The 17319-nt window shown below is 42.2% G+C and overlaps 2 protein-coding genes and 1 long non-coding RNA gene across 8 annotated transcripts; 1 reads left to right on the forward strand and 2 right to left on the reverse strand.

Annotated features, from left to right (window-relative positions):
• Positions 1–1846: 1846 nt before the first annotated feature.
• On the forward strand, positions 1847–4428 carry LOC135609435 (probable LRR receptor-like serine/threonine-protein kinase At2g28960). The gene has a single exon (XM_065102715.1). The coding sequence runs from the start codon at positions 1888–1890 to the stop codon at positions 3829–3831; it is 1944 nt and encodes a 647-aa protein (XP_064958787.1). The 5' UTR covers positions 1847–1887; the 3' UTR covers positions 3832–4428.
• A 1237-nt stretch (positions 4429–5665) lies between these two features.
• On the reverse strand, positions 5666–9667 carry LOC135581023 (uncharacterized). Of its 5 annotated transcripts, none has more exons than XM_065102720.1 (2): positions 9430–9667; positions 5666–7535 (listed from the first exon to the last, which is right to left on the reverse strand). In XM_065102720.1, the coding sequence occupies exon 2, from the start codon at positions 7394–7396 to the stop codon at positions 6086–6088; it is 1311 nt and encodes a 436-aa protein (XP_064958792.1). In that variant the 5' UTR covers positions 7397–7535; positions 9430–9667; the 3' UTR covers positions 5666–6085. The 5 variants fall into 5 exon arrangements, with proteins under 5 accessions (XP_064958792.1, XP_064958791.1, XP_064958789.1 ...); XM_065102719.1 differs by having other exon boundaries at positions 5666–7547; XM_065102717.1 differs by having other exon boundaries at positions 5666–7557.
• A 1498-nt stretch (positions 9668–11165) lies between these two features.
• LOC103980246 (uncharacterized) lies at positions 11166–14574 on the reverse strand. 2 transcript variants are annotated; one of them, XR_010485786.1, is made up of 3 exons: positions 13733–14574; positions 12557–12606; positions 11166–11827 (listed from the first exon to the last, which is right to left on the reverse strand). It is a non-coding gene; the product is annotated as an uncharacterized LOC103980246 (long non-coding RNA). The 2 variants fall into 2 exon arrangements; XR_671307.3 differs by having other exon boundaries at positions 12545–12606.
• Between the last annotated feature and the right edge of the window lie 2745 nt (positions 14575–17319).

Here is a 17319-nt window from a genome sequence, read left to right on the forward strand (position 1 = left end):
GCGCTAATCGAATTCTTCCGGATAACTCTTTCTCTCTCAATATGAATAACCCTAGCTATGGATTTACCTAAACAAGAACATATGAGATATTCCTCTCATGACACCGAGAGCGGATGATCCTCTATTGACACTCAATAGCTCTCGTAAGATTTACTGCCACTCTCGATAACCGGTTGTGTTATATATGAAATACTTCCAAATCTATAAGTCTAGTATCAAAGAGTGTAGTACTTATACAGGGCATCCTTGGTATTTCAAGTCTAAGAACCAAGTACACTATTGGGACAACAGAATCGTTGTCTGCCAATGAGGTATCATTAACCATCCAGCATTCCGTGAGCGAATTAATCAATGAACTCATTCTTCAATAAGCACATGCACTATAGCCCTAGTGACTCCACACGAACAGTTATGAGACCAGCTATCTCCATCATATGGATAGGTATACAATACACCAGTTTGTCCGGTTATCTCGATGTCCCTCTCGAATAAACTATGACTATGATTATTTAGAGTATGTATTTAAAGATGAATTAGTATCGTTATCGTGATACCATCATGATTCCAATTACACAAATCAATGGATATCACAATATATATATATATATAATAAAAAAGAAGAGATCAAAATATATATTATATTATATCAAATAATATAATAAAAAAAGAATACGTTATGTAATCACTCACGTGATTGACTTACGATGCACTCTAACTGTTCAAATCAGGTTCCATAAAAAGAGGAGATCAAAATCAACAATGATACATAATTTATCGAGAGTGTTATAAAAAATAACCTACATTATTATACATCTATAAGTCCTATATCATATTTTTAATTATATTACTTTTAAGTCTTATAGTTAACTCTTTCATTTTATAAGTTTGTGTCGAAACTTTCATGCGAATGATAATCTCGAATTGACGGATTATCAAACCTAAACCTAAACCGAATATCGATCAGTTGTGACGAAATCATTCACTTTAGCCGACTTGCTCCGATCAGATAAACAATCTTCTTGGTTTGTAAATCATCTAATAGTTGACATTAAACAGCTCACGCTGCAACTCATTGTTATCTTGCATTGTTTTAGATAAACTAACCTGACAACACATTAGTTGTCACGAAATCTAAAATTAATAAAGCCAATGAATGTTGTATGGGTGAATCAGTTCTCTCAGAAGATGTTTATGTAACTCTTCAAAATGATTTAACTAAGTCTGTCTTTTGGTGGAGCTACCAAGTCAATAGATTTTTTTATTTTTTTTATTATTATTTTTTATTTTTTGAAAGAAAAATAACAATGATGAAGCCGATGTCAAATAATTTACTGTTATTCAAATAATAGACTGTTATATTACTTACGGCAACAAATATGTAAAATTGAAGGAATTGTATGTATCAACACTCACTATAAATGAATCTACGATCAACTTATAAATTATATTTACATCAATATTCTCATACTTCACTCAGTTTCCAGAGACATTTAAGATCATCAGAATCTAATCTCGGAAGATGGTTATTGGGTGTGTTTCCTCCCATTAACATCACACCGCGTGCAGTGGTCTGCTCGGATGATCTGCTCTGTTCATCACGTTCATGCACGCATCGCAAAGAGAACTTGGTGTGATGGCAGAGGATGTCCGATGATGACTCGATTGGTAAACAAATCCAAAATATTTGGAAATACGAAGACCAACGAATAATTAATCATTTTAACAAAGATAAACAAGTAAATGAATGACCAGACCAAGTCCAACCTTTTACTCGATTCAGTCAACGTTCCTTCCTCCACATAACTCAAAGCCGACATCTTCTATCACGATCCCAAATCCACTCCTCCTCGCCTCCGCAGAACTAATCGATTCGATAGCAGTGATAGAATGCTCCGCCGCCACAGCTTTTGCCTGTTGCCCCCGACGCTCCTCTTCCTCCTCCTCACTTCACCCGCCCGCTTCGCCAACTCCGCCACGTGCCCATACGACTTGGACTCCGCCTCCCACCTGATTTCCCCCGCCTGCTACGCCAACGCCTCCGCCTCCGCCGCTTCCGCCGCCACCAACTGCTGCTGGTACGTCTACACCGCCTACACCTTCGCCGCCGTCCGCCACGCCAACCGTAGCGGCACCGCCTTCCTCCCCCCCGCCGTCGCCTCCGCCTGCTCGGCTTCCTTCGCGGCCGTCCTCGTCAGCCGCGGCCTCGTCAACGTCTCTCTCCTCTCCTCCGCCTCTTGCGACCTCGGCTCGTCCCTTCTCGCTGCCGCCGGCCGCCCGTGCCAGTTCCCCACCGTCCGGGGCATCCGCTCCGCCGCCGACTTCACGCTTGCTTCCCGCCTCTGCGCCTCCCCTACCGCTGGGGATCTCTCCCCCGACGTGGGCACCGCATGCCCCGCGTGCCAGAACGCCGTCATCTCCGCCACCTTCGCGCTGCTCAACGCCACCCACTCCAAGGAGTTCGTCCCCTGCGGCGTGGCCGCCACCATCGCGGTCTGGACCCCGTTCCAGCCGTCCCCGCTCCGGTTCGCCTCCTACGCCCGTTGTATGCTCCAAGTCCTCGAAAATGTCGGTGGCCTTGGCACCGACAACCTCATCCCTTCGCCCCCGCCTCCCTCCTCCGTCCAAGCTCCCGTCTCCACGTCCTCCTCATCCTCCGCCTCCAGATCCATCAAAATCGCCGTCGGCTCCGCTTCGGCCGGCCTCGTCTCCATCGCGGCGATCGTCTTTCTCGCCTTCAAGATCCGCCGGTCCACCGCGGTCACCAGCAACATGAAGGACGAGAAGGAGCCGCCGCCGTCTTCGACCGCCGCGTCCCCGCTCCCCACGGATGGTCTATACATCTTCACCAAGGCAGAGCTAAGGGCGGCCACGAACGGGTTCGACGACCGCCTCCTCCTCGGCGAGGGAGGCGCCGGTAAGGTCTATCTGGGGAGGCTCCCCAGCGAGCAGCCCGTGGCCATCAAGCGCATTCACCAGGAACAGAAGGTGGCCGAGTTCTATGCCGAGGTGGCCATCCTCGCCAAGCTCCGCCACCGCAACCTCGCGACCCTCGTCGGCTACTGCTTCGGCGATCGGGAGCACGCTCTGGTGTACGAGTACATGGCCGGCGGCAATCTCGCGCGCGCCCTCTCCTCCGGTGAGCTGACGTGGTGGCGGCGCGTCCGAGTGGCTGTCGACGTGGCGGAGGGGCTCGCGTACCTGCACGGGCTCCCCGACGGGGCGGTGATCCACCGGGACGTGAAGCCCACCAACGTGCTGCTCACCGACGCGGGGCTGGGCAAATTGTCCGACTTCGGTGTGTCGCGTGTGGTGCCGCCGGGTGGCAACCACGTGTCGACGGAGTTGATGGGCACCCTGGGGTACGTGGACCCGGAGAGCTTCCCGGCGGGGCACGTGTCGGAGGCCACGGACGTGTACAGCTTCGGGGTGGTGCTGCTGGAGCTCGTCACCGGGATGCGGGCGGTGGTTCCCACCCCGACGGGCGGGGCGGAGTCCATCATCCACGCGGCGCGCGCGTCCGCTGGGTGGTCGTCCGACGGCGCGGGGCCGTCGGTGGTGGACCCCAGGCTAGGGGAGGGCTGGGACCGGGCCACGGTGGGGGCGGTGTTCGAGCTGGCGTGCCGGTGCGTGCGCCCGCGCAGGGAGGAGCGGCCCACGATGCGAGAGGCGGCGGCGGAGCTGGCAGCCGCGCTCGCCGACCTGGAGGCGCGGACGGGGGGCACCGAGGAAGCGGCCACCTCCCCGCCGCAGCCGCCACCCAACGAGTCCCCCGCGCCGCCCTCGGCGTCGACGGGGTCCCCGCCGTCGTCGGTGCACGCATGGTCGATTTGAATCGGACGAGGGTCCCGCGTTTTGTTGTGGCTCCCACACGTTTGGTTGCCTCGGCTTCCACCGCAACGCAAAGGCTGTTGCAGTCGATCCAATAAAAAGCCGTAACTTGTACGACATTTGTTTCTTGCCACAGGCGGTTTTGACCGGAGAGGCAATGTAGTGCCCACCGCTCTCCCCGAGACGCGTGTCAAGTGTAGCGTGCAGGAGACGTTGGTGTTATGCATAGCAACCGAGTGACGATCGACGATACTTAGGTGCCCATTGACCGGAAGCCTCCTTTTCCAGTCGTAGTCACTGTAACTCAAATCTATTGTATGATTACCACTTACCCTTAAAACGATACGGGTAGTGTACAGTCAACATGGTCCCAGAGACACGTCGGCAACCAGGTCATCGTCTTTGCGATGGCTGCATCATGATGAGTCCACGTCCTGCACAACCATAGACTCTGCGTGATATCGAAGCTTTGAGGTGACCGAGTCTACTGTACACAACTCCTCCGGGAAGGGGGCTCCTTCGTAGGGGTTTTTTTTATTGTCTCCCCTCTTCTCCTCGGAGCGCGAGGGTTTTTATAGTGAAGGTTACCATTGCCTGATGTGCCCGTTCACATTTATAGTGAAGGTTACCGTTGCCTGATGTGCCCGTTCACATGGAGCATGATCGTACTCCTGGTAACGTCTGATATCGACGTTGGCGTGGCGTGAATGATCGAGCCTGAGCAGAATGTTAATGTACCTCGGTCGACGTTCCGATCCGTGTTGACCAGATGCTGTCAGGTTAACAGAGGCGCGAGACATCATCTGGGGCAGTTGACGTCAACCCGAGTCTTATCGTCATTATTACCCTTATCACTACTTGCATCATTGTTTTGGGTGCAGTATAGCCGGGGTCATATGATACTAAGCCTGATGTGAGGATGATCTACTTCGAACAACAGCCCCCATTCCCAAAATGAGTCCCCATCGCTGCGTTGAATACTGCAGTTGGTGGACGGGAGGCGGAGGCGAAGACCGAAAGCATAGCCTCTCCGATCCCATCCATGGCCACTGACCTTAATGGCGCTGCCACTGCCAACCAACTCCCGCCCCACCTATCACCCAACCGAATCGTTAGGAGATCGCGACTTCCATGGCTCGGATGACGGAGATCATCGCATCCGACGAGGCCGAAGCGAAAGGATCGATATGGGAGCTTTGAGGAGATGCATGTGAGGCAATGAACATCGTGAAGTGATGCGTACGACTTGTTGTCGTCGAAGTTAAACGAGGATATGGCCCCTGTACGATGGATGGTTATGGTACCTGTCCTTTTGTCCAGTGTAAGATGCGGCGTACACAACACCACTTGTTGGGTATGTCATTTAGATCAGAAGCATCATATTCCACGTGCAGCAGGCAAAGGCAAATTAACATTTCAGTGTCTAAGGTATGGTGTGCACAATTATGAGACCAAAAGGTTAAGCCCTGCCATAAGAACATAATACGCGTATTATGTAACATTTGAATTAAAAATATTTTTTTAAAGAACTTACATTTCAGTTTCTTGGATTATTGAGTGATAAAGGCAAAATTTGATAGATAACGAATCAAAAATAATTCTGAGAATATTTCTCTTTCTCTTCGCTCTCTCTAGACTTAGACAAACAGATGGACTTGAATCGAGTCGAGGATGGAGCGGCAATGGTTTATTATTATTGGAGGAAGCTGCTCAGGTCTTCTTCCCCATCCTTCATCGTCCCTCACGGGGGTGACTTCAGCACCTACGCCAATCTCGGAGCTCAGAATCCACGTCATCCCTGTGATTATAATCAAGTGTCCGGAATAATGCCATATCATATCAAACTTTTTAATTTCAACATTAAGAATAGGCGTCCTCAAGTGCAAGAAAAAGGTCACTTTTAACTCAGTAGGATGACCGATTACAACATCACCAGTTGAGGAGTTTGCTGAGATGACAACCGTAGTCGAGCAGTAAATCAAGCTCAAGTTGCACGTTACATGAAATCAGATACATCGATGAGCGTGTAACATCACATGAGCCCACAAATTGATTGATCTCAAGAGTAAAGAAACAAAACGCACACCTTTCATGGTCGCGCCTTCATGAGACGATGAGCATATTGAAGGATTCAGAAACACAAAAACAAACTATATGATAGAGATGCTGACAGGAGCATATGTTGATATCAGCAGCTTGATTGAATTCTGGCGCAGAAGCACAAGACAGCTGAAACCGACTGCAAAATGGATTGCAGCTAAAAGATAGACCACCATCTCCTATTTCTATCTGCTGGAGAAGTGGAGCCCCGTGTTTGGTGGAGATGACGCTCGCTAAAGTTGATTCCCTGAGTTCTCCCGTAATCCGCAGGTTTTCTTAGCCAGACAACAAGAACGAAACCGACCAAACTAACAATTGGAGCGGCAGCAAGAAACATCCATCTGCCTCTGCTGCTCTCTGCACTTGATCTATTCGCCTCCTCGACAGCACCCTCTAAACTATCATGCTCAGCTCTTGCATTACTAAAATCATGAGCTTCATCGGTCTCGAGTTCTGTAAATGCTTCATAGGTTTCCTCAGCCCTGTCTGGGGGCCAAGACTCATGCCTTTCATTTCTGTTCAGGTCCCTTTTCGCCTCCTCATAATCTGGATCATCAGTTGGAAGCTCATATCTGCAAACTGGGCATGAGTTCCTTATTTTCAACCATGGTAAGATGCAGAAAGGATGATATAGGTGCATACAGGGAAGCTGCTTTGCTTCTGTATTTATAGGCAACGGGTCCTTGCATACAGCACAAATCTGAATACCATTATTCTCATGGTCATCAGAAATGACTACAGACGGGAGAATTCTCACCGAGGACACTGCTGCAGGAGGTGCCCCGCTTGAGCCAGCAGCCTCTGCAAGCTGCTCAAGCACCTCGTCATCAAGATAATCTCCTGGGTTCCCAACATATGCTCGTCTTAGTTCCACTACGTCTAAATCAGTAAAAAAGTCAGCATGTCGAGATTGAGTTTCTCCTTCCGTCTGCTGGAACCAGGAACCATCTTGGGCACCTGCCATACCACTACCACTAGGACTGAAATTAGCATCCTCAAATTGCTGATGTGTGTGAACAGACCTATTTGCTTCAACCAAATTTGTGCCTATCCAGTCACCATAATCACGATCATCACCAACATTGTCATATCGGGCATCAAATTCAAATAAATCGAGTCCTGCATGCATTGGATCGATGTCTGTGTCAGTGGAAACATAGCTCTCATTCTCAAGTTGAAAAGACATTTCTCTATCAAGTATGCTATGAGTATCCAGGGAGGCATCTGATTCTCCTCCATAACCACCAAAACTAAAACTGGAGTCAGTTTCACCAAACACCAAGTCCGATTGATCAAGAGCATCATTGTCATTATCAGATAACACATTGTGCCATCTCAAAGACCTGCTCCGAGCTGCGTAATAGCTCACTCGTCGACGAGCAGGAGTATCACCCCCAAGTTGTGCTTCACTATTCTGGTTGGCCAAGTTAATCAGTTGGGAAAATCTGCGAGAGAATGAATCCTCCATTGGCTCTGAGCTCTCAAACCTGTCTCTCCTTTGTTGTCTTATCCAACAAATATTTCATACGGTTATATTTGTCTGAAGCTATCATTAACCTCTGCCTCCAAAGAAAAAGCTCTTCTGAAGAACAAAGCACTGCTCCTGACTGTATGAAATGCTGAGATAAACTGCTAATTTTATTGTGAATGATTTAACCAAGATTAGCAACTTAAGAAGAAAAATATGGGTCAACCATTATCTCGACTGACAGATAATCACATATAATTCTTAATAACAAGTCGAAACAAATGACTAGAAAGAACCAAAGAGAGAAACAAAACATATAATTTTCAGTTTGTAAGTTGTGAAGCAAGACAGGAGAAAAGAAACTTGAGACTCTTTCATTAACAAGAATGTTTTTCATGAAATATCAAATACCATGTACTTGATCTGATACATTACCTGCAGAAACAAATCTCTATCAGTAGGCTCATAGTTATAAGGTGGTTTTCAGAAGTAAAATCCACCTGATGTCAAGATCAACCATTGAACAAAGACAAATGGCTGGCATATATAAATCCCCAAATTGGTGAAAGAAATTGAGATTGTCTAAAACTACAGCATTAGGATTAGTCCTTTTTTCTCCTAAGACACTCTTCATTTCTACTTCTTGAAGGCATTAAAAGAATAGCATCTTATATGTTCAGAAACATGTTACTTATTAAAAGCATCATGATTAGTGAAAGTGCAGAACTGAGAGAAGGATTGTCTCATTGCTTTTCTTCCAGAAAAGATCCAACATTTTGAGTATTCACATGTTTTCATGGCATCTTAACTCATCAATCCTCAGTCTTTATAGTAAGTATTAGAAGCATCCTAGCTCTATATCTGAATTTTTCATGAGAAACTTCATCCATACTTAACCAAAATTATTATAAAAAAACAAGATACCCTAGGGCAGAAAACGAAATACTGCTAGTGCAAAAGGGAAAAAACCATTCTCAAGATTCAAAAATTAGGGAACATATCAGTAATAGAAAGATAAAGAACTAAATGCTAGGCAAGAGAAAAGCCTCCAAATTCATTCTTCACGATTGTTAACAGCATACAACTAACAGAATGATGCAAAAACTACTCTTACTAGAAAAAGAGAGAATTTAGCAGATAAGTTTTATAACATTAATAGATGGCAAACATAATAACTCTAAACTTGCAATTTAGCTTGCTTAAGAAAGTGCATCTTTGTCAAAGGCTAAAAGACATCATCTTCTGCAGTAGTTTTCTTTCACAAAATATTTTAAACTGATTGGGTTTTATCCTTCATTAATAAGCACCTTGAGTATCGACGAAAACTACATCTTAACTATCTATTCAAAAATCAGCATAATACTTTCACACTGTTAACATGTTGCACCGTCTTGGCAACATGGCCAACAGAGCAAGAATCCAGGCAGAACTTTTGAATTATCCTCAATAGAATGCATAGATATGAGAACCGTATACAACAATAAGATTCTTAGACTAAGCCAATCCAAATGCGAGATGTTCCATCTTCGATTTCAACAACTTTTTATCAAATTATAACAAGCACAAAAAAATCTTACTTTGAACTACAAATGGTGTATAGACATTTTAATTGTCTTGCTTTGAACCCTATATTTGAAATGTCTAACGCCACAAAAAATCTAATCTTTCCCATCCATACATTATTTAAACCCCGAAGGTAGTTGGCTCTTGATTTAAACGCCTAAGGATTCGTAATGTAAACGCCAAAAGTTCCCCGTCTGCATCCTTTGCAGTGAATAAGAGCTGCTAACCAGAGCCAGATCAAAATAGGGATCCAATAAAATTACGCCCTAGGATTTCTTATCTTCTCAGGACTATTTTCTATCAACAACACAAACATTAAGAACAACGACACCAAAGAAATTCGTGGTGGTTGAACCCTAACAACGAAATCAGACATTGACCACAAAGATCGAGGGATACCATCCCTTTCCTCAAATAAACACTTGACCAAGGGAACAACTACAGCCGGACATTAAAATCCGAGAGTTTACCTCAGCGCGGTTGTGCTACCATTAGACCGCCCCGGATGAAGAGCAAGGGTGTCGATCGACCCGCTATAAATCCGAAAACCATGGAGTGGAGAGAGGAACGGAACGGATCAAGCAAAATGCCGAGTGGGAAACGAAGATTTGCTTACTGGAGGAGATCTGTGAACTGGGCGGGGAATCGAAGTCGCAGGACGACGGAACCCGATCGGAAGATATCGCAAGGTGACGGAGAGCAACGACGTTTACTGCTGCCGTGAGAAATAAGATATGCCAATATAAATGCTGCCGGTAGTGCCCTGCGGCTGTGTACGGTTCGGTTCGGTCTGGTTCATCTACAAACCGATTTGTTGTGGCTCTCAGACCAAATCAAACCGATCCGGTAGTCGAATGATGATAGGTCAGGATGGCTTGCGGGCCGGTTCGGTTCACCAGCAAACCCTTATCGATCGTTGAAAATGTGCCAAATCTGAATGCAAATGTCTCAATATTCAAAATGAAGTCAACAAATTAGACAATCATTATCCTCGTATTATTATCATTTGATTGTATAAACTTGAGGTAAAATTATTGAGCATTATTACACGAAGGCACAAAATCATATTGAAAATGTACCAAATCTGAATACAAATATCTTGAAATTTAAATAAAAAGAATAACAAATTACAGAGTCACTATCATATTATTATGATCACTTTAGTTGGCAAATTGGAGGCAAAAAAGATAACATAATCGATTAATCGTGAGTGTCAATATATGCTAATTCAATCTAAAAATTTAAATTGATAGATTATGGATCATAATCATTGATATTTATCATTGATATTGATAATTAACTTTATCCATAAGTACAAGTTTGATTATAGTTATCAAGCTTATGTTGGCTCAATTTTTTTATTCATATCATTTTTCAAAAATCTTCATTTTGTTAGAAATCCATTAATGGTAGTGTGAATCAAACTAGTTAGTATTGACATATCAAGTCAGATACTAATTTAATTTAAAAGCTTAGGATGATAAATTATATATCAAACTTAATATATATCATTGAATTATTCCTTTTTTTTATTTCTCTTCCCACGTCAATATTTTCTACCAGAAATAAATAAAAAGCTTTATTATTCAAGTAGATCACGAAGTGTTCACCATTCCGAAGTTTGTGTATGATGCATGTATGTATGTATATGGAGTTCAAGCTCCGAAGGTTGCATCTGATGCCCTCTCTGCCGGCTTCCGGACTTCCCTAATGGTTAATTAGCTCATCGACACGATCTTGCTCCGACCGCATTAAGGAGGAGGCCATGGGGTACGGGGCTTCTTCGTCAAGCTCCAGTGCAACATCAGGCTTTTACTTGTTGATGCCGGAAGACAAGGTGCAGCGCCAGGAGACCTACGGCCGGTTCTGGCAAGCTGGTGGATTAATTGTTGCCGTCGAGGAAGGCGGCGGGCGCCGGAGGGGAGGGATCAGGGTTGTCAACCAAGGCGTGCGTTTTGATAATTTAGAGACGAAGAGACAGCAACGGAGGCCAGGTTTGAAGGCGACAGAGGAGATTAGTGTATATATGTATATATAATACATACAGTAATTTTGACTGTAGGATGAGATGAAAGAAAGCCACCACTTGATAAAGGTAGAAAAGTAAATCTCTTTTTCTATAATATCTGAAAATTATAACTTTTTTGTTGTTTATAAACAACCCAAATTGATTTTGAATAATTAGAAAAATACTAGGGGACATGCATTGACTAATGAAAATAAAGCTTTACTTATATAAAGACGTTTTCCCATAAGGGTAAGTCTTTCCATTGCAAAACTATGTGGAGATTTGGCATTACATTGACCACTCTTTCTATCTTTGGCAACATCCCTTATATAAAAGGAGCACACTCGCGGCCATTGCAAGCCTATCCCATGGTCTTCTTCAAGGGAATATGTGAATTCTGCAGAGGACACACCTCAGTATCCAGTGAGTAAATTAGTGAAGTGTTGTGTACTTTCATCACTTCCAATCACAAATACCACCGCCATGATCTGGCTGAAACAACACCACCTTTCCAGGCAATGCTCTGAAGAGAGCAGTGACATTTAATTTCCACATATAGAGAGAGAGAGAGAGAGAGTGCATGCTGTAGAAATAGAAAAAATATTCTGAAGAACCATATGCAGACGGCACTGATAGCATTTAAATTAAGTTGTAGGTCTGAATGAAACTGTACTTTCACTGTTGATCCACGAGGAGCATCCTGAATCTTTTCAGATCTGTGCTACTGTCGTGGAGACATCAGTGCGAGGCCTCGAAAAAGAATCTACAAGTGCAGGTTTTAATTATACCCGGCTCAAGTTTCAAGATGGTAGAGATCAAATGGCAGGAGCACGTTGAAGGTTTCCCATAAGTGAGAGGGGCTGCAAAAAGCTACAACGCATAAGTATGATTTCAAGTTCCCACTCAAGCATAATGAAAGGGAGGATTTATATTAAGCTCGGATGAGGATAGGGGAGCTTTTCTATCGCTACCTGCTGAATTCCTGGAATGTTGCTTCCTGCAACTCAAGGGGAGAGAGCCAAAAACAAAGAAGATAAGGAGGAGGTGGAACCAGTCAGTGGATCGAAGGATCAACGGGGTAAAGAAGAGCTTAGAAGATGAGAAAGAGGGAGCTCCCTTCAGTCCAAGTATGGAATGGAAGAGAGAGAATAATCTCCCGCATCATTCACTCATTCACAGAGTAGCTCAGCTTTCTACTGAGTGTTTGAATGAATGAGTCGGCAGTTGATTCAAACCCCAGAGCCATCCATGAGTGGACTGAAGGAAGCTCTCTCAGACACATTTCTCAGGTTCTTTTGTGTCATCCACACATACATAAACACAAGACAGAAGACTGATGTGTTCCCATGATCAGTTAAAGTCATCATCAAATTGAGTTTGTTCTTCTTGGTTTTCCTCAAAAATGAAAGAAAATTTCCATATTATTCTAAAAAACAAAGATTTATTATTATTATTATTATTATTCTTCTTCTTCTTCTGGTTCTAATAGAGGCAAAGATAGAATTGGATCATGAAAAATAGTAGGGTTCTAAAGGATAAAATTGTAAGAAAATTATAACAAAATAGCACAGCCTTACCGTATTACTTACTCAGATTCAAGGTGCATAGATTGCAAAGCAGAATCTTTTTGCAGTCTTGCCTGTGAATGTATAACACAAGAAAATATCTTTTAGTGTTTGCTCATATAACATCTGCTGATGTTTGCTTTTGATTCTTAAGAACTTGCAAATGGATTAGCAAAAAACTTATAGAAGCATGCGATCTGTGTATCTAACTTATAGGGAGAATTAATATTATGAATTCAGATCTAGGTAACACACATTACTAGGGAGAAGAACAAGTAAAACAACAATCATGATGAACGCAAGATAATTTCATTGTGTGGTAAATGACATAGTGAGAGAGTATAATTTAGCCTTTCTTCCCATTACTGAACTTGATCCAACACAAAACACTGGTGGCTTTCTTCAAGTGGCCAATTTCAGGCATAAATGGTTGAGGAAAATGATGGCAAACTTAATATCTTGTGTTAGCTAATAATGGATGTCATTCCTCCCTCACAAAGATATCTTAATTTACTGAGAACATCAAAGATGTTTTACCCAACACTTGATCTTTTCATCTGAAGAACCAAAAATTAGGAAAGGGAAGGTACAAAAAGTTACAACTTTCTATATGAAACTTTTGAGGGAGTATTATTTTCTAGTATAAACTACCGGTCATACTTCAATTAAGCATTATCACAATTCCAGATGAGGATAACATAACAGAAACAACATTTCTAACAAAAGATATAGGTTTCAAATTAGGTGACTTTTTTCAGACTATTATGTAGTACTTCCTAAGTACTGAAAGAGAGTGACTATTTGATGGCTGGACTGTATGTAGATCTAAAAAAATAGAAACCTGTTGCAAAGATGATGTTTGTTTAGCAGATTTCTAACATCTGCTATTGCCTCTGTAACTCACAAATTCAACATGAATTCTCACAATCAGCAAGATTAGTTGTATATCCAGTGACTAGGAAGCATTACTAAATAGCATCTGAGCTCAGAAATGGTTGCTAGGAAAACAAAAGATTAAACCAGAATAATCTTATTTTTATCAGAAAAAATCAACTAGTTAGAGAAAAAAAGAACAAAGATCTTAATCATATATCTGTGAGAATCAACTTCAGAAGCGCAGGACTTAAGCAATTACTTTGTAAATCTAGAGAGAGAGAGAGAGAGAGAGAGAGAGAGGGAGAGGAAAAATTGTAGCATCACCTTCACAATTCTTCTCAGCGATGGAGGTTACAGAGACCAAGAGTTCAGAAAACATATACTGTAGATGGGGCTCGTCGAAACCCTAATTTTTATCCTCCACCGGGCAAAGCTTCACAGATGTCCACAGGGAAAAGGCAGCTCAACAAATACACTCCCGAAAACATGATCAGAAATCAAGGAGAGATATCATAGATGATGGCATGATATAAAGTGCATGTCATCTCCTCCAAAGATTCTTAGAAACCCTAGACTTTCATACAAAGAACAGTGTTGATGTGATAGCCTCCTTTGAGAGAGAGAGGATGAACTTTCAATAGTTCCATCCATCAACCAGCAGTGTAAGTAGTGAGAGAAAAACAAATCGGACGTGAAACGGAGAAAAACAACAACAAAAGAAAAGAGTAGACCCCATTTCTGCAGGTCCCGAAAAATAAGGAAAAAGAAATTTTTTTCCTTTAATCAGCTGAGGAACAAAACCTGCATAAATCATCAAGAAGCATATCAAAGATGGAAGAACACAACAATCAAGCCTGCATATGCATGTACTAGGAACAAGAAAGAAGAGGGAGAGAGGGGGAGAAAGAGAGAGAGAGAGAGAGAGAGAGAGAGAGGCGGGGGAGAAACAGCATAAACTAAGCGAAAGACACAAAGAGAGGAGACTGGTCGCAGGCTGATCTGAACATTTGTGAGAGGAAGGATTAATGGATCCCTTTTAAAGATGAGAAGCTGTTCATCATGTTGGCAAGGGGAGAGAGGATAAGCCGTCTCTTAAGTTCATGGGAGTTGGAAGCGGCTGAAAGCGACGGCAGGTAGGCGGTGGCAAAAGTAACCACACACATGTGAAGAGGATTCATCTGAGCCACCACTTCGAGTTATCTGACCTCTGCGGTAGCGATCTAATGAGGGTGTGTCCAAAAGTCTAAAAGAAGGCATTGACAGCAGGTGCAGGCCACAGCTCTCAGTGTGTGGGTGTACTGCACCTTTGACTGCCTCTTCTCGCTCCAGATTGGGTGGGTGAGACAGGACTAAGAAATGGTGGACCTCCCCATGACTCCTGCCCACTGGTCCACCCATGACAGGTTACACTAGTGTATCATCAAAACGGAGATCCAGCTATAGCATGGTGGAGGATTTGAGCTTGGTAAGACAAGAGTAGTACAGCATTTGATGGTGGAGTGTGTAAGAGGAGAGTTGTCGCCATGCATGGATCTGCAGTTGGAACGTAGTCGATGAGGTAGTGTGGGGCTTCTTTTCTTGCATTTATCCTCTGTGTCTCGCACATTAACTTCTGTGGCTCCAATCAAATTGTAATGCTGTGTTGATTCAGATGGCAATGTATCAACCAATAGTATCATGTCGATTCGGATAGCAATGCACCAACCAATCCAATAAATCTGTCACGTCCGCATCTTCATCCCACCATGCAAAGTATTTTTCTATGAGTGTAGCCATCACTCCTTAATAATTCCTTATATAATTGTTCATCTGTTCCAATGTACACAAGTATGTGTATACACATTCTCCATATATAAATACGTATGTATGATGGAGTATTGGAAACTACCATTTTTCTACAAGGAATTATTATGTTTGGAATATTGGAAACTATTAATTTCATGTGCCAGTTTGACTTCAAATCTTCATCTTTTTTCAAGATATTTCTAAGTTAAGAAGTGCTGTGAAAACACATAAATTGAACCAAACAAAGTTTAATTAACATGGAATAGCTTTTCTATATGATTTTCCTTTTTCTAAAAAAATATGTTAATTCAAAACACAATAACAACCTCTACTCTTGAGAACCACCAAAAAATATAATCCAAGAAGCCAACCAAAGAACACATTTGTTGGCCTATCTATAAATATAAGAGAATATACAACTTCAATCTCTTCAATTATGTCTAACACATTGGCCTATCTATCATTCGAGTACTGTTATCGCTTCATTATGTCAAATGTTTCCATGCTTAATTCACTTTGGGTTAATTTTGTTGTTCTCAGTTTAATTAGCAACTTATTATTCATCACTAGTCCATAAATATTAGCAATGACTCTGCAACCTGCCTTCTATATAATTTCTAGCTCAAATTATTTTATACATACTATGTGATGAAGGAAAGCTGAGTTGGAATTATTTTGACCCACCAACTCAACATAGCATATAAATCATGTAAATGCTTATTTCACAACCTAATCATCCTTTACCTCAAAAAAATATTCTTAGTCTATGGACTTTTTTTTGTTGTTGAAAGAACCTTAATGTGCATTCACTACCTACTCATCCTTTTAACATTTCATCTTAATGCGCATCTTGATTCGAGATTGCAAGTTTGGAGTCATGTGGATTTTGTCGCATGAGATGGTTCGAAAATACTGTTTGAGAGGGGATAAATTAGATAATGACATATATTATTAGGGCCTACTAGATTGTCAAGATATTACAACTGTGTGTCACCACTCACCATATTGCTACTGTTCTTTTGGATAGAAACTGTGATGCTTTTATGATGATCACATCATATCATATCATGTCATGACTATTCACATTTTATAAACTTACACAAAAAATATAACCTCTCAAATTAGTCTTACATCAAAATAATTAAAGATTTAAATCGATTCACAAAAGATTAATGACTTGGACTTAAATGTTTTAGATCAGTAACTCAATTTCAACAAATTAATCGATCGATTATTCCATCTTCTATTCAACTCCAAGCTTTAATCACATGTCTACCAAAAGAATATTTTAACATAAAGAATGTTGCCTCGGAGAATTAATTTAACTATTATCCAAATACAGAATTGCAGCATACTATTTATTTATTTATTTATGAGCACATGAATTCCACCTCAAAAAATATCTACATTTAGTCGTTCTACAATCGTCGGAAAAAGATCGATTTCAAGGGACTGATGTTTTAGAAAGTCTTGTAGGTTTAATTGTTCGCCCAACTAATATCTAAGTGTTGTAGTATGAATACAACCAAGATTAGATAAGTCATTAAGATTGTAATTTAAGAGTTATAAATTTCATTAGCATTTTTTTTGTGAACTGAATATACATAGAAAACTTTACCCCACATAATCTTAGTTTTCTTTTATAACATGCACAATTAGTTTAGAGTAATCAAGCTCTCTTTGAGAGTATCTCTTTTATAACATACACAATGCATCTTTTATAAACATGCATTATATGTATCTTTGATCACATTATATATATATATAGAGAGAGCGACCTAATTAGGAGATTGGAGGAAGCTAATGGGGTTATACATGTGGGACTCCGTAGGCTGTAGCTTAATTCGGGCCGAGTTAGCTGAGTCAACCAGGGCCAACCCAAAATGACAGCTGGGTTAGATTCGGACTCGGAAAAATGTTGGTCCGATCTAGTTAGGTTGAGTTGGGTTTGCATTGGATTCGGGCGAATCCAAAGCATAGGCGAAACGCTGACAACGCATCGAGAATGTTTACTTTAGACGTTTAAAGTAATAATATATTATTTTTTTATTCGTGAAAAAAATAATACCGCTCGTGCGCGCCGTTGTCAAAGAACCAAACCCCCACGTGTGCCAGCTCGTGCTCTG

The sequence above is a fragment of the Musa acuminata genome, chromosome BXJ2-4 (assembly GCF_036884655.1).
Source record: "Musa acuminata AAA Group cultivar baxijiao chromosome BXJ2-4, Cavendish_Baxijiao_AAA, whole genome shotgun sequence".
Classification (NCBI taxonomy): domain Eukaryota; kingdom Viridiplantae; phylum Streptophyta; class Magnoliopsida; order Zingiberales; family Musaceae; genus Musa; species Musa acuminata.

Coding starts and splice junctions, on each gene's coding strand:
- LOC135609435 (XM_065102715.1), top strand. CDS start 1,888: ATGCTCCGCCGCCACAGCTTTTGCCTGTTGCCCCCGACGCTCCTCTTC.
- LOC135581023 (XM_065102720.1), bottom strand. CDS start 7,396: ATGGAGGATTCATTCTCTCGCAGATTTTCCCAACTGATTAACTTGGCC.